The following is a 16012-nucleotide window of genomic DNA, read 5'->3' as shown; positions in this document are numbered from 1 at the left end:
AATTCTCTGGCTGTTCTCTGTCTGGCTTGTCCTATGATAGTGGTGTTTTCCCAGTCAAATTCATGTTGCTGGTTGTCTGAGTGTATGGCTACTAGAGATAGCTGGTCGTGTCGTTTTGTGGCTAGCTGATGTTCATGGATGCGGATTGTTAGTTGTCTTCCTGTTTGTCCTATATAGTGTTTTGTGCAGTCCTTGCATGGTATTTTGTAAACTACGTTAGTTTGGCTCATGCTGGGTATTGGGTCCTTTGTTCTAGTGAGTTGTTGTCTGAGCGTGGATGTTGGCTTGTGTGCTGTTATGAGTCCTAAGGGTCGCAGTAGTCTGGCTGTCAGTTCTGAGACGCTCCTGACGTATACTACTGCGACCCTTAGGACTCATAACAGCACACAAGCCAACATCCACACTCAGACAACAACTCACTAGAACAAAGGACCCAATACCCAGCATGAGCCAAACTAACGTAGTTTACAAAATACCATGCAAGGACTGCACAAAACACTATATAGGACAAACAGGAAGACAGCTAACAATCCGCATCCATGAACATCAGCTAGCCACAAAACGACACGACCAGCTATCTCTAGTAGCCATACACTCAGACAACCAGCAACATGAATTTGACTGGGAAAACACCACTATCATAGGACAAGCCAGACAGAGAACAGCCAGAGAATTCCTAGAAGCATGGCATTCATCCCCAAACTCCATCAACAGACACATTGACCTGGACACCATATACAAACCACTACAGCTGAAACTGACACCCGGAAACGGCAAGAACGTCCATCAACAGACACATCGACCTGGACCCCACATACAAATCACTGCAGCTGAAACTGACACCCGGAAGCGGCAAGAACAAACCAATATAAATACCGGAAGAAACATCAAAGCAGCGCTTCACACGAGGCTCCAACAGCACTGATGATGTTCCCTAGCCAGGGAACGAAACGTTTGCAGCAAAAACTTCCAGCTCGGCGAGCAGAACCACAACAACGGATACCCGAGCTACAAATCTTCAATCAGATTTTAATCATCCATTTACAATATAGATGAAGAAGAATTTCATCTCTCGGAGGATAATCAACCTGAGGAATTCTTTACCGCAGAGGGATGTTGGGTCATTAAGTATATTCAAGGCTGAAATAGACAGGCTTTTAATCAGGAAGGAATCAAAGGTTTGGAGGAAAAGGAAGGAGAGTAGAGTTGAGGATTATCAGAGCAACCATGATCTCATTGAATGGTGGAGCAGACTGTTGGTTACACTTTTTACGTCTTATGTTCTAATGGAATAATCTAAGAGTAAAATCAAGCCCTATTTATCAAATCTATGTTTTGATTCCAGATCGATGAAATATGGTGAGGAAAATGCTTTAGCAAATACCGCTGTACACAAAAGATCCACTGAACTCTAAGTCTTTGCATTCCTCCTGCATAATGGTTGATGATCTCATCGAGCACAATGAGGTTGCTGGTGCCATGATGAGTTAACACTTACTGGAAATATTATATTCTATTTGATGATTTAAACTTTATAAAGATTTACTTCAAGAAGTAAATTTCCAGCTTCACTGCCTGGGTGGAATTAAGGCACAACATCATCAATATATTATCTAAGACCATAAGAAGTAGGAGCTGGATGAGGCCATTCGGCCCCTTAAGCCTGCCCTACCTTCAATTGGATCATAGCTGATCTGACATTTTTCATGTCTGCCATCCTGCCCTTTCCCCATAACCCTTGATTCCCCGACTGATCAAGAATTTATCGATCTCAGCCTTAAATCTACACAAGGACTCTGCCCCTCCCTCCCAGCTCTCTGTGGGAAGGAGTTCCAAAGATTCACAACCCTCTGAGAGAAGAAATTCTTCCTCATCTCAGTTTTAAATTGGAGCCCTTAATTTTGAAACTATGTTCTCTGGTCCTAGCCTTGCCCATGAGGGGAAACGTCCTGTCAACATTTAACTTCTTACACCCCTTAAGAATCCTATGTGTTTCAATGAGACTACCTCTTATTCTTCAAAACTCCATTGAATCCCATTAGGATCATTGGCCGCCATTTCTGCCACCTCCAGCAGAATGCCATCACCAGTGAACCTTCTGCAGGGACCTCTCCCTTTGGGATACCCTGGTCCACTCCTTTTCACTCCTAAAAGCACACCCTACCTTCCCACACCCTTCCCCTCTAGCTGCAGAAGGTGTAACATCTGCCCATTTACGTCCTCCCTCCTCAGTACCCAAGAGCCCAAACATATCTTCCAGGTGAAGCAGCACTTTGCCTGCAGTTCATACAATCTATTCTACTGCATTCGCTGCTCACAATGTGGTCTCCTTTACATTGGGGAAACAAAGCTTAGACTGGGTCGAGAGTGTGGTGCTGGAGAAGCACAGCAGGTCAGGCAGCATCTGAGGAGCAGGAGGGTCGACGTTTCGGGCAAAAGCCCTTCATCAGGAAGCAGAAAGACGCCAGCTGCACAACCATCGTAGACTAGGTGACCACTTCACAGAATATCTATGTTCTATTCTCAAAAAAGATCCTGAGCTTCCAGTTGCCTGCCACTTCAACATACCACAATGTTCCCTGGCCAACATCTCTGTCTCAGGAAGGCAAGCAGGAGGCTGGGAGAACACAGCAAGCCAAGCAGCACCAGTAGGTGGGGAAGTCAACGTTGACTACTCCACCTCCTGATGCTGCCTGCTATGCTGCGTTCTCCCAGCTTCTTGCTGTCTACCTTGGATTCCAGCATCTGCAGTTTATTTTTGTCTCACACCTCTGTCTCAGGCTTGCTGCAGTGTTTCATTGAAGCTCAGTACAAGCTGGAAGAACAGCACCTTATATTCCACGTGGAGACCCTACAGGCTTCTGGACTCAATGTCGAGTTCAACAACTTGAGGCACCTTCTCCCATATCCTTCCCCCAGTCCCTACACATTAGACCTTGTTATCACATGGTCTGCTATTACACATAATCCATTGTTAACCACTAATAGTCCCCATTGACAGCTATTCATTCTAGACTGACCATTATTTACTTTTTTATCTGTCTAGCTGTTCTTCTCTCTCTTTGGGCTCTATCTCCACCTATCATTTATTCCTTACATCCTTCCCCCACCTGATTGTCTGCATAAAAACAATTTTTTCCTAGCTACTGTCAGTTCTGAAGAAGGATCACGGGATCTGAAACTGTAACTCTGATTTCTTTCCACAGATGCGACCAGACTTGTTGAACCTTTCCAGCAATTTCTGTTTTTGTTTCCAATGAGTCTCAATCCATTTAACCTTTGCTGTTAAGACAATCCGTCCATATCAGGGATCATCCTAGTGGGTGTAGGATAATGCAATTTCTATTCCACTAGACAGGAAATCCTGACTCTTGTTTGCCTCAAAAAAAAATTGTCTCATGAAACAGCTCTCCAGCCAATGTCACAGTTCATAAATCAATACTTACAGAATTAGGTACATTTGCTTTGAGCCTATTTAGCTTATGGGATGAATAGTCAACTATTAGATGCAAGTAGGGTGCTGGTTTTAGAAAGCTATTTTTAACAAAATTAGGTTATATCATAACTTTGTTTTACTTCTGAACACCATGCAATTGAGAATATTTTATCCCAGATTTGCTGTTCCTTAAACCAGTTCCCCAATATTATGGCAACATCAATATAGTTAAATGTTAGTCTGTGTTTGTAACTTTCAAATATTATTAACTTTGTGCAGACGCACACCATAAGAGTAACCCTAATTTAGATTTTATTTCTTTCTGACTCTATCTGTTAACTTTCCATTCTTTATGTTGGTATTAATCTGACTCTCCCAGCATTTGTGCATCTGGTATTACTTTCTGATTATCTTGCCTGCTTCTCATCACCCCAATGAGTTAGTACAAACCTTCCCCAACCACATTAGTGAAATGCCCCACAACAAACTCAATCTTATCGCAGTTCAGATGCAATCCATTCATTTAGTACAGGTTCTGTCTCCCCAGAGCCAGTCCCATTGTCCCAAACCTCTAATGCCTCCCCTCCTGCACCTTTTTCCCAGCCATTCATTCATTTGTCTTATCTTCCTATTCCAGTACTCAGTTGAATATTATACTGTGAGCACAGGTGATAGTGGGAAAAAGGACTAGTGATCATCAGTAAAGTGATGGAAGGTGTCATCAACAGTGCTATCAAGCAACACCTGCTCAGCAATAACCTGCTCAGTGATGCACAGTTTGGGTTCCACATGGGCCACTCAGCTCCTGACCTCATTACAGCCTTGGTCCAAACATGGACAAAAGAGCTGAATTCCAAAGAGAGTTGAGAGTTGACATCAAGGCTGCGTTTGACCAAGTGTAGCATCAAGGAACCTTAGCAAGACTGGAGTCAATGGGTTTTGGAGAAAACGTTCCAGTGGTTGGGGTCATACCTGGCACAACGAAAGATGGCTGTGATGATAGTGGTCAGTCATCTCAGCTCCAGGACATCTCTGCAGGAGTTCCTCAGGGTAGTGTCCTAGGCCCAACCATCTTCAGCTGCTTCATCAATGACCTTCCCTCCATCATAAGGTCAGAAGTGGGAATATTCGCTGATGATTGAATAATGTTCAGCACCATTCGCAATTCCTCAGATACTGAAGCAGTCCATGTTCAATTGAAAGATCTGCACAGTATCCAAGCTTAGGCTGACAATTGGCAAGTAACATTTGTGTCACATTGTGAAATATTCTGCCAGGCTATGCCCATCTACAATAAGAGACAATCTAACCAACATCCCTTAACATTCAACAGTTTTATCATCACTGAATACCCCACTATCAACATCCTTGGAGTTACTATTGACCAGAAACTGAACTAGGGGAATTACCACATAAATACAGTGGTTAGAAGAGTAGGTCAGAGGCTAGGAATACTGTGGAGAGTAACTCACCTCCTCATCCCCAAAGCCAATCCACCATCTACAAGGCATAAGTCATCCTCGAGCCTGGATGGGTACAGCTCCAAGAACATTCAAGCCCTGAGGGCATTGTGAGCCAACCTGCACCAAGTGAGCCACAGCAATTCAAGAGGCAGCTCACCACCACCTTCTCCAGGACAATTAGGGACAAGCGATAAACGTTGGCCAGTCTGTGATATCTATGTCCCATGAATAAATAGAAAAACAGATGTTCGGAAATAAGATGAGAAGAAATTTCTTCACCCAGAGGATGTTGAGCCTTTGGATGTCTATGACATAGGAAGCAGTTGAGACCAAAACATTGGGTGTTTTCATGGAGGAGTTAAATATAATTCTTCAGGCCAAATGTATCAAAGGGTACTGGGGATGAAAGCAAGAACAGGGGACTGAGTTGGATGATCAGCCATGATGACATTGAGTAGACAGGCAGGAGGCTGGAAGGACACAGTAATCAAGGAAGCATCAAGTGGTGCAGAAGTCAATGTTCGGCTATAACCCTTCTGCAGTACCCTGATCATATTGAATGGCAGAACAGGTCTGAAGGGCTGGTGACCTACTCCTGCTCCTGTTTTCTATGTTACTGTGAGAAATTGAACATATCAGTTGTGGGGCCGGTCTGCAAGCTGATTACATGCAATACAAAGTTAAACTCACGCAACACCGGGTTATAGTCCAACAGGTTTAATTGGAAGCATTAGCTTTCGGAACAATGCTCCTTCATCAGATGATTGTGAGCCACCTGATGAAGGACCAGTGCTCTGAAAGCTAGGCTTCCAAATAAACCTGGTAAAAACAAGGACTGCAGATGCTGGAAACCAGATTCTGGATGAGTGGTGCTGGAAAAGCACAGCAGTTCAGGCAGCATCCAAGGAGCAGGAAAATCGACGTTTTGGGAAAAAGCCCTTCATCAGGAATAGAGGCAGAGTGCCTACAGGGTGGAGACATAAATGAGGGGAGGGTGGGGTGTGGAGAAATAAACCAGTTGGACTATAACCTAGTATTGTGTGATTTTAACTTTGTACACTCTAGTCCAACACCAGCATCTCTAAATCATGCATACAATACAGTGCTCGTTATTTTGGCTCCAACTACAGATTTTGTGTTCATGTATTGGATATTTAGTATGACTGAACTTTGAGTGACAATTTTTTATTCTGTTTTCTTTTCGGGTTTCGTTTAGACATTGATGAATGTGCAGAGGGCTTTGTTCACTGTGACAGCCGTGCTAATTGCATCAACCTTCCTGGATGGTACCATTGTGAATGCAGGGACGGATACCATGACAATGGTCTGTTTGCCGCAAATGGAGAGACATGTGAAGGTCAGTGTATTAAAAAAAAGCTTCTAATTTTACTAGTTCTCACCAGAGAACTTCCACCATCCATTAAGTTGAAGGAAATGGAACAAAATTTCTAATAGACAGAGCTCTATGGTGGCAGAATATTTCAGAAAGCTATTGCTTTACAATTGTTATTAGCAATTTAGCAGCTATATTAGTCAAAGTGAATCATTTAGCAATCACAAAGCATTGTGGCATGGACACTCTAATAATGTGAAATGCACTGGATAGATGTCAGTTTACAATTGCTTTTATTGTACTGCATTGAAGTTGTAATTACATCAAAGTGTAATCATAATAAGGGGAAACCATTGTTGCCTTTAAAAAAGATTAATTCAATGTGAAAGATCTCACCGTCTCAGAATCAATTACACGTTTTGTTGGAGTGTTTAGGGGATTGAATATTGTGGGGTGAATTAATTTTATATTTGGAAGCTTTTACAAGGGAGAATTATTGATTTCTTCTGCAGAGGAAGCATGGTGGCTTCGTGATTAGCACTGCTGCCTCACAGCACCAGCGACCTGGTTCGATTGCAGTCTTGTCTGTGTGGGTTTCCTCCAGGTGCTCTAGTTTCCTCCCACAATCCAACGATGTGTAGATTCCGTGCATTAGTCAGCGGCAAATGGACAGTGGTTGGGGAATGGGTCTGGGTGGGTTACTCTTTGGAGGGTCAGTGTGGAATTGTTGGGCTGAATGGCCTGTAGAGAGTTATTTTGATTAAAAATGCTTGAAAAAACAAATGTGTGAGTGTTTTTTCACAGATATTGACGAATGTGGGACCAGGAGACATACTTGCACCAATGACACAGTTTGCTTTAACCTGGAAGGAGGTTATGATTGTAGATGTCCTCATGGGAAAAACTGTACTGGGGACTGTGTTCACGAAGGCAAAATAAAGCACAACGGACAGATCTGGGTTTTAGAAAATGATCGCTGCTCGGTCTGCTCATGCCAGGTGAGTTTATCTTTCAAATATTATGCTGCCTTCTCCTACTCTCAGTCAAACACGTTTTAGGACAAGGGGGCATTGCCTCAAAATTAGGGGCTGCAGATTTAGGACTGAATTGAGAAGGAACTTCTTCACCCAGAGGGTTGTGAATCTATGGAATTCCCTGCCCAGTGAACTGGTTGGTGCTACTTCAGTAAATGATTTTAAAGCTAAGGTAGTTTTGTTTTTGAGCAATGAAGGAATTAAGGGATTCGGTGGGAGGGTGGGTAAGTAGAACTGAGGCCAACAAAAGATCAGTCAAAATCTTATTGAATGGCGGAGCAGGCTAAAGGGGCCAGATGGCCTACTCCTGCTCCGAGTTCTTATGTTCTCATGTTCTTATTTTTTTCCTCTGATGGTAGCTATTACCCTGTTGGTTACACTGTAAGTTGGAAAGTTGTAGGATCAAAGCTCACTGCAGAGTGAAAAGAATCTGTGATAATGCTTCAGTGTTGATAGTGCCACCTAAACCAAGGCCCTCTCTGCCCGCTTTCCCAGGTCATTCTAGACCAAACCCCAAAGTGGTGATTAACTACAGTGATTTTCATGAGCACCATCACCTCCCCATAATTAAACCAGGCAAAACAAGTAACTGTACTGTCCATCCAATTGATTTGTTTACAAGCATAACATCGAGGCCAGCATTTATCGTCCATCCCTAATAATCCAAATTTCACCCAGAGTGGGGTGGAATCATATGGAGGACAGACCACAGTAAGAATGGCAGATTTTCCATTCTTAAAGGATATTAGTGAACCATTTTTTGACAATGGTTACCATCAGGCTAACTTTCTCATTGAAGTTAAAATTCACACAACACCAGGTTACAGTCCAACAGGTTTATTTGGATGCACCAGCTTTCAGAGCACTGCTCCTTCATCAGATAGCTGTGGAACGGGATCATAAGACACAGAATTTATAGGAAAAGATTATAGTGTCATGCAACTGAAATGATATATTGAACAAACCTAAATTTCTGTAAAGTCTTTCATATAATGTGTCTTATGATACCATAGGAGCAGCGCTCCGAAAGCTAGTGCTTCCAAATAAACTCGTTAGACCATAACCTGGTGTCGTGTGATTTTTAACCTTGTCCACTCCAGTCTAACAACGGCTCAGCCACATCATTTCTCATTGAACTCACCACATATCCACACAACATTAACCTGCCGTTCTGAATGAATAGCCGAGTGATGTTATGGTTCTATGGCACTATACTACCCTACTATATTTTGCATATCCAAAGCAACTTAAAAGATTCAAAAGCAATACATAATTAGAGTCATAGAGTCATAGAGATGTATAGCATGGAAACAGACCCTTCGGTCCAACCTGTCCATACCGACCCGATATCCCAACCCAATCTAGTCCCACCTGCCAGCACTGGCCCATATCCCTCCAAACCCTTCCTATTCATACACCCATCCAAATGCCTCTTAAATGTTACAATTGTACCAGCCTTCACCACTTCCTCTGGCAGCTCATTCCATACACACACCACTCTCTGTGTGAAAAGGTTGCCCCTTTTATATCTTTCCCCTCTCACCCTAAACCTATGCCCTCCTGTTCTGGACTCCCCGACCCCAGGAAAAAGACTTTGCCTATTTACCCTATCCATGCCCCTCATAATTTTGTAAACTGCTATAAGGTCACCCCTCAGTCTCCGATGCTCCAGGGAAAACAGCCCCAACTTGTTCATCCTCTCCCTATAGCTCAAATCCTTTAGCCCTGGCAATATCCTGGTACACCTTTTCTGAACCCTCCAGGGAGGAACTTATGAGGCATTAATAGTTCATGACAGGGGGAGAAAAAAAATAATGCGGTAAATGGATTGGACACAGAACTGGCTCAAAGGTAGGAGACAGAGGGTGTCAGTGGAAGGTTACTTTTCAGACTGGGGACCTGTGATCAGTGGTATGTCACAAGGATTGGTGGTGGGTTCACTGCTTATAGTCATTCATATAAATGATTTGAATGTGAACATAGGAGATATAGTTAGTAAGTTTGCAGATGACACCAAAGTTGGAAATGTAGTGGACAGTGAAGAAAATCTCCTCTGAATACAATGGTATCTTGATCAAATGGGCCAATGGGCTGAGGAGTGGCAGATAGAGTTTAATTTAGATAAATGTGAGGTGTTGCATTTTGGAAAGGCAAATCAGGGCAGGACTTATATATTTAATGGTAAGGTCCCGGCATCATTTAAATGCAGGTTCATAGTTCCTTGAAAGTGGAGTTTCAGGTAGACAAGATAGTGAAGAAGGAATTTGATTATGCTAGTCTTTTTTGGTCAGTGCATTGAGTGTAGGCGTTGGAGTCATGGTTGGTCACTTTTGGAATATTGCATTCAATTCTGGTCTCCCTGTGTTAGGAAAGATGTTGTGGAACTTGAAAAGGTTCAGAAAGGATTTACAAGAATGTTGCTAGGGTTGAAGGGTTTGAGCTATAGGGAAAGGCTAAGTAGGCTGGGGCTATTTTCCCAGGAGTGTGAGAGACTGAGGGGTGACCTTATAGGAGGTTATAAAATCATGAGGGACATGGATAGGGTAAATAGACAAGGTATTTTCCCCAGGGTAGAGGAGTCCAGATCTAGAGGGTATAAGTGTGGGCGGCACGGTGGCACAGTGGTTAGCACTGCTGTCTCACAGCGCCTGAGACCCGGGTTCAGTTCCCGACTCATGCGACTGACTGTGTGGAGTTTGCACATTCTCCCCGTGTCTGCGTGGGTTTCCTCTGGGTGCTCCGGTTTCCTCCCACAGTCCAAAGATGTGCGGGTCAGGCGAATTGGCCATGCTAAATTGCCCGTAGTGTTAGGTAAGGGGTAAATGTAGGGGTATGGGTGGGTTGCGCTTCGGCGGGTCGGTGTGGACTTGTTGGGCCGAAGGGCCTGTTTCCACACTGTAAGTAATCTAATCTAAGTTTAAAGTGAGAGGGGAAAGATTTAAAAGGGACTTAAGAGGCAACATTTTACCACAGAGAGTGGTATATGTATGGAATGAGCTGCCAAAGGAAGTGATGGAGGCTGGTACAATCAGAACAGTTAAAAGGCACCTGGATGAGTGGGAAGGATTTAGAGGGATATGAGTCAAGACTAGAGTATTGCTGGAAAAGGACAGCAGGTCAGGCAGCATCCGAGGAGCAGGAAAATTGACGTTTCAGGCCAAAGCCCTTCATTAGCAATGGTGATGATGAACGTCTTTGACCCGAAACATCGATTTTACTGCTCCTCAGATGCTGCCTGACCTGCTGTGCTTTTCCAGCACTACACTAATCTTGACTCTAATCTCCAGCATCTGCAGTACCTACTTTCACCTTAGAGGAATATGAGCCAAGTGCTGGCAAATGAGACCAGATTAATTTAGGATATCTTGTCGGAATGGATGAGTTGGACCAAAGGATCTGTTTGGACATTGTACATCTGCTGATTTGCACCAGGGCCATTGGTCCTTGCTAATTGAACTTTGGCATCTCAGTGATGTCACCTTGTCTCCCTGCACAATCGGAGCATGTACATGTTGCTGAGGAACTGGGCGGTTGGGGAGCAGCTGTCAGAGGAATCTCTCCATGTGGACGATAGAAATCAGCTGCATCAGGAGCTGCAAACCATCATGGAGTGTCCTGCTGTTGCCGAAGGAGCCAGTGTTTGGTTTGTATTATGAGGGTGAGCTCCACCTCTGTTTGATTTGTTGGTGTTTGTTTCCTGTGGCTGGAATTAAAGGTGGGTGTTTGGAATTGGTGGCCTGTCTGTGATGATCCCCTCCCGGGCAATAACAAGATGCAGGTCTCAGTGGTTAGCACTGCTGCCTCACAGCGCCAGGGACCTGGGTTCGATTCAACCTTGGGCAGACGGTCTGTGTGGAGTTTGCACATACTCCCCGTGTCTGCATGGGTTTCCTCCGGGTGATATAGTTTCCTCTCACAGTCCAAAGATGTGCAGGTTAGGGTGGATTGGCTGTGCTAAATTGCTCACAGTGTCCAGGTATGTGTAGGTTAGGTGCATTAGTCAGGGGTTAATATAGTGTGGGGGAATGGGTCTGGGTGGGTTACCCTTTGGAGGGTCAGTGTGGAGTTGTTGGGCTGAAGGGCCTGTTTCCACACTGTAGGGATTCTATGATTCTATGATTCTAAGAGGCAGGTGTCAGTGGGCACTGGGGATGGATTGTGGTGGCTGAGAGAGGGAGTTTGGACAGGATGTAGTTAAGGACAGGCTAAACTGTGTGACCTGCTGGTTAAACAGTTACTAGGGTGAATGGAAGTGATTGTGTGTGAGGGAGTGTCAGCCATACCAGCTCTGTGTTGTAGGCAATGTGGCTTTGTAGCTAGTGTACCATACCATTGGCGGTGAAGAGCAACATCAGATTGCTAACATTTGTCTGAGGTATTCTGGCCGTTCAAAGATGGTGAGGGGTATCCAGAATATATCCAGTGAGAGGTAAGTTGTTCTAGGAACAGCATGTATTCAGATGGCAATAGAGATGGATATGAAGAATACCATCAGTGAAGGGTAACCAAAAGAGAAAGTGTTGGAAAATTTCAGCAGGTCTGCCAGCATCTGTTAGGAGAGAAAAGAGCTGATGTTTTGAGTCTTTGTCAAAGCTTTGACAAAGGGTCAGTCAGACTCGAAACATCAGCTCTTTTCTCTCCTTACAGATGCTGCCAGACCTGCTGAGATTTTCCAGCATTTTCTCTTTTGGTTTCAGATTCCAGCATCCGCAGTAATTTGCTTTTATCAGGGAAGGGAGGTCATTTATGAGGTGCATTTGGTAAGAAGCAGTGGGAAATCCTGCTAGGCCTCCCAGTGAAAAGCCCTCCAAAAAACTTGATGTAACTCACACTTCGCCAAAAGAAAATAAGCTTCAGCCTATAATCTACACCCTCTATGATTTAACTCCTTTGCTTTGCTACAGTCCATCTCCAGCTCCATCTTGGTCCTTGTTGGAAGCAAGGAGCTTTCCCACAAATCATTTTCTTAAAAAGCCTACTTTTTACCTCATCATGAAATATAGGCATTTCAGCAATGTGAGCAATATGTTGGGATAATAATTGTTAAAGGTAGAAAATGATGTAAAATTGGACTTGTGAATCTATAACAAGGGGATGCCTGTGATGATTAACTGCAAATTAAGGTTGAAGTTAGAAATATCTTCACAGGTGGGTTACCAATTAAATGTAATACTTGCTGACAGGATGGCACTATGAACTAGAAAATACAGGGTCCCTAGAGACAAAACTCACTTGAAGGACTGAAGAATGGATATAATGCAATAATTATCACAAGTGAGTGAATGTAAAACATCATGAACATTTAATAAATGTCTTGGAGAGAAAATGACAGAGTTGTTTGTGAAGAGGAATGGAGAGGAATCCTAATTCCACTTCTATGTTGGTGAGCAGATTCATGCTTTCACTTCTCCTGGTTCTGTCAAAAAAAATCATCGACCTGAAACGCACACTCTGTTTCTCTCTCCACGGGGGTTTTCTGACTCTCTGAGTATTTCCAGCAACTTCCGCCCTTATTCTGAGTCTTTCACTGCCTGGCATCTACATTATTACAATACCCTGGGATATCTCTAATGTCCATGTCTAACTATCAATTAACTGTTAGAATTTCCATTTAGCAATGTTTTATTGGAGACTTTGGCTCATTGCACAGTTCACGACAGCTACAAAAACAAAAATTCCTGGGAAAATTCAGCAGATCTGGCAGCATTTAAGATCCATCTGTGGAATTCAGAAAGGTGTGGAGACTGGAGAGGCATTCTGGATCTTAATCTCAAAGGAATTATGACAAAGAAAACATTTGGATAAGTACATGGATAGGAAAGGGTTTGGAGGGATATGGGCCAATCACAGGCAGGTGGGACTGGTTTAGTTTGGGAACATGGTCAACATGGACTGGTTGGACCGAAGGGTCTGTTTCTGTGCGGTATGACTCTATGTCTCTAAAAGCAGCATGTAGGTTCAAGCAAAGGTTGGGAAGAGGTCATTTACCTGGTGTTGAACAAAATAACAATATGATTTCAGTCCAAGAGAATAAATATCCGATATTAATGTGGAGGGGCATCGAGAGTTGGTGACATAAATTGATTGCCATCAATGCCTCCTCTCTTGTTCAGCATTTTTTTTAAAATAGAATATAAATTGGGGGAAAGATTTGGTATTGTTCTTTCTGGTTTAAATTCACTTTAATTCGTAATGGAAGATTTTGATTTATAGAAAACCTTCCATGATGTTCAGAGATCTTCAAGGTTTTTATGAAGATTTGTAAAGATCTTTACGACCATTTAAGAATTTTATGGGGTACAATCATTGTTATAAGGTAGAAGAAAGAACAATCAGCATGAATTTAGCAGAGACCATAAGGTGTCAGAGCGGAAGTAAGCAATTCGGCCCATCGAATCTCTCTGCTGTTCAATGAGATCACAGTTGGTCAGATACCATCAACACAATTGTCTTGCTTTTTCTCCATTACTTTTGATTCCCTTACTGATTAACAGTCTTGACCCTGAGTATATTTAATGACAAAGCATTGACAGCCCTCTACCGGTAAAGAATTCAACAGATTCACTATCGTCTGACAGAAGAAGTTACTCTTCATCTCTGTGTTAAATGTGCAGATCCTTATTCTGAGATTATACGCTCTGGTCTTAGATTCTCTCACAAGGGGAAACAACCTGCCTGTATTTACAGTGCCAAGTCCCCTAAGAACCTTTTATGTTTCAATAAGGTTCTCTTTCTCTCTTCTAAACTCCAATGGGTACAGGCCCAAGCAACTCAACCTCTCCTCATAAGATAGGCCCTTCATACCTGAGCTGAAAATGTGTTGCTGGAAAAGCGCAGCAGGTCAGGCAGCATCCAAGGAGCAGGAGATTCGACGTTTCGGGCATAAGCCCTTCTTCAGGAATCTCCTGTTCCTTGGATGCTACCTGACCTGCTGCGCTTTTCCAGCAACACATTTTCAGCTCTGATCTCCAGCATCTGCAGTCCTCACTTTCTCCTTCATACCTTAGGCGATCTAATTGAGGTCCAGAAGAAATTAAGAAGAAAAAAACAGGGTAGATAAAGATAAACTATTTCCACCAAATGAAGATTCAAGAATCAGAGGATTGAAGTAGGAGTTAGGGCCAGGCCATTCAGGAGAGATATCAGAAAGCATTTCCTCCATTTCTTCCTCTCACGTCATCCCTTACACCAACACCCTCACTGGCCTGGCTGAACTGGTCCTCACCCTCAACAACTTCTCCTTCCAATCCTCACACTTCCTCCAAATCAAAGGGTCAGCTATAGGTACCTGCATGGAGCCCAGCTATGCCTGCCTGTTTGTCGGAAAGTCCATCTTCCGCAGTTACACCGGCACCAACCCACACTTGTTCCTCTGATGACTGTATCGGCGCTGCCTCGTGCTCCCACGAGGAGTTGAACAGTTCATCAACTTTACCAACACATTCCAGCACGACCTCAAATTCACCTGGACCATCTCGGACACCTCCCTCCCCTTCCGGGACCTCTCCATCACCGTCTCTGGTGACTGATTAACCATAGACATATACTACAAGCACACCAACTCCCACAGCTACCAAGACTACACCTCACCCCACCCCAACTCCTGTAAAAATGCCATTCCTTGTTCCCACTTTCTCCGCCTCTGCCGTATCTGTTTCCTGGATGACCAATGCCACCTCAGAAAATCCCAGATGGCTTCCTTCTTCCATGATCACAACTTTCTTTCCCATGTGGTTAACGATGCCCTCCAGCACATCTGCTCAACTTCACGCACCACCGCCCTTGAACCCCACGCCTCCCAGTGCAACAAAGACAGAACCCCCCCACCCCCCACCCCAGTCCTTACCTTCCACCCCACTAACCTCCGCATGCATTGCATTATCCTCCGCCACTTTCACCACCTCCAAATGGACCACACCACCAGAGATTTATTTCCCTCCCCACTCCTATTAGCATTCCAAAAAGATCATTCCCTCCACAACTCTCTCGTCAGGTCCACATCCCCCACCAGCCCACACCCCACTCCTGGCACCTTTCCCTGCCACCGCAGGAAGTGCAAAACCCACACCCACACCACTCCCTTCACCTCCATACAAGGCCCCAGTGGATACCTACATGCATCAGAAATTTACCTGCACCTCTCCCAATGTCATCTACTGCATCAGTTGCACTGGTGTGGTCTCCTCTACATCGGGGACACAGGACACCTTCTAGCAGATCATTTCAGAGAACATCTCTGGGACACCCGCACCCACTAACCCCACCACCCCCGAGGCTGAACACTTCAACTCCCCCTCCCACTCCATCAAGGACATACAGGTCCTGGGCCTCCTCCACCGCCAAACCGTTACCACCCGATGCCTGGTGGAAGAACGCCTCATATTCCATCTTGGGACCCTGCAACCACATGGGATAAATGTGGATTTCAACAGTTTCTTCATCTCCCCTCCCCTCACATTATCCCAATCCCAAGCCTCTAACTCGGTACTGCCTTCCAGGCCCATCCATCACTGCCCCCTCTGACGTATCACTTTATCCCTCACCATCATCCACCTATTGCATTCCCAGCTACCTTTCCCAACCCCTCCCTCCCTCTCATTTATTCTCAGCCCAGGCCACAAACCTCATTCCTGATGAAGGGCTTATGCCCGAAACGTCGATTCTCCTGCTCCTCGGATGCTGCCTGACCTGCTGCGCTCTTCCAGCACCACATTCTCGACTCTGATCTCCAGCATCTGCAGTCCTC

At 44.3% G+C, this 16012-nt stretch overlaps 1 protein-coding gene across 1 annotated transcript in view; it reads left to right on the top strand.

Moving 5' to 3' along the window:
• The window catches only part of LOC132824618 (protein kinase C-binding protein NELL2-like), a 345067-nt gene that overhangs the window by 303824 nt on the left and 25231 nt on the right, over positions 1 to 16012 (top strand). The window contains exons 16-17 of the mRNA XM_060839217.1: positions 6116 to 6256; positions 7037 to 7230. Of these exons, the coding sequence (XP_060695200.1) occupies positions 6116 to 6256; positions 7037 to 7230 (335 nt within the window). The remainder of the gene's footprint in view (positions 1 to 6115; positions 6257 to 7036; positions 7231 to 16012) is intronic.

The sequence above is a fragment of the Hemiscyllium ocellatum genome, chromosome 19 (assembly GCF_020745735.1).
Source record: "Hemiscyllium ocellatum isolate sHemOce1 chromosome 19, sHemOce1.pat.X.cur, whole genome shotgun sequence".
Classification (NCBI taxonomy): Eukaryota; Metazoa; Chordata; class Chondrichthyes; order Orectolobiformes; family Hemiscylliidae; genus Hemiscyllium; species Hemiscyllium ocellatum.
This window is presented reverse-complemented; position numbering and strand designations above follow the sequence as displayed.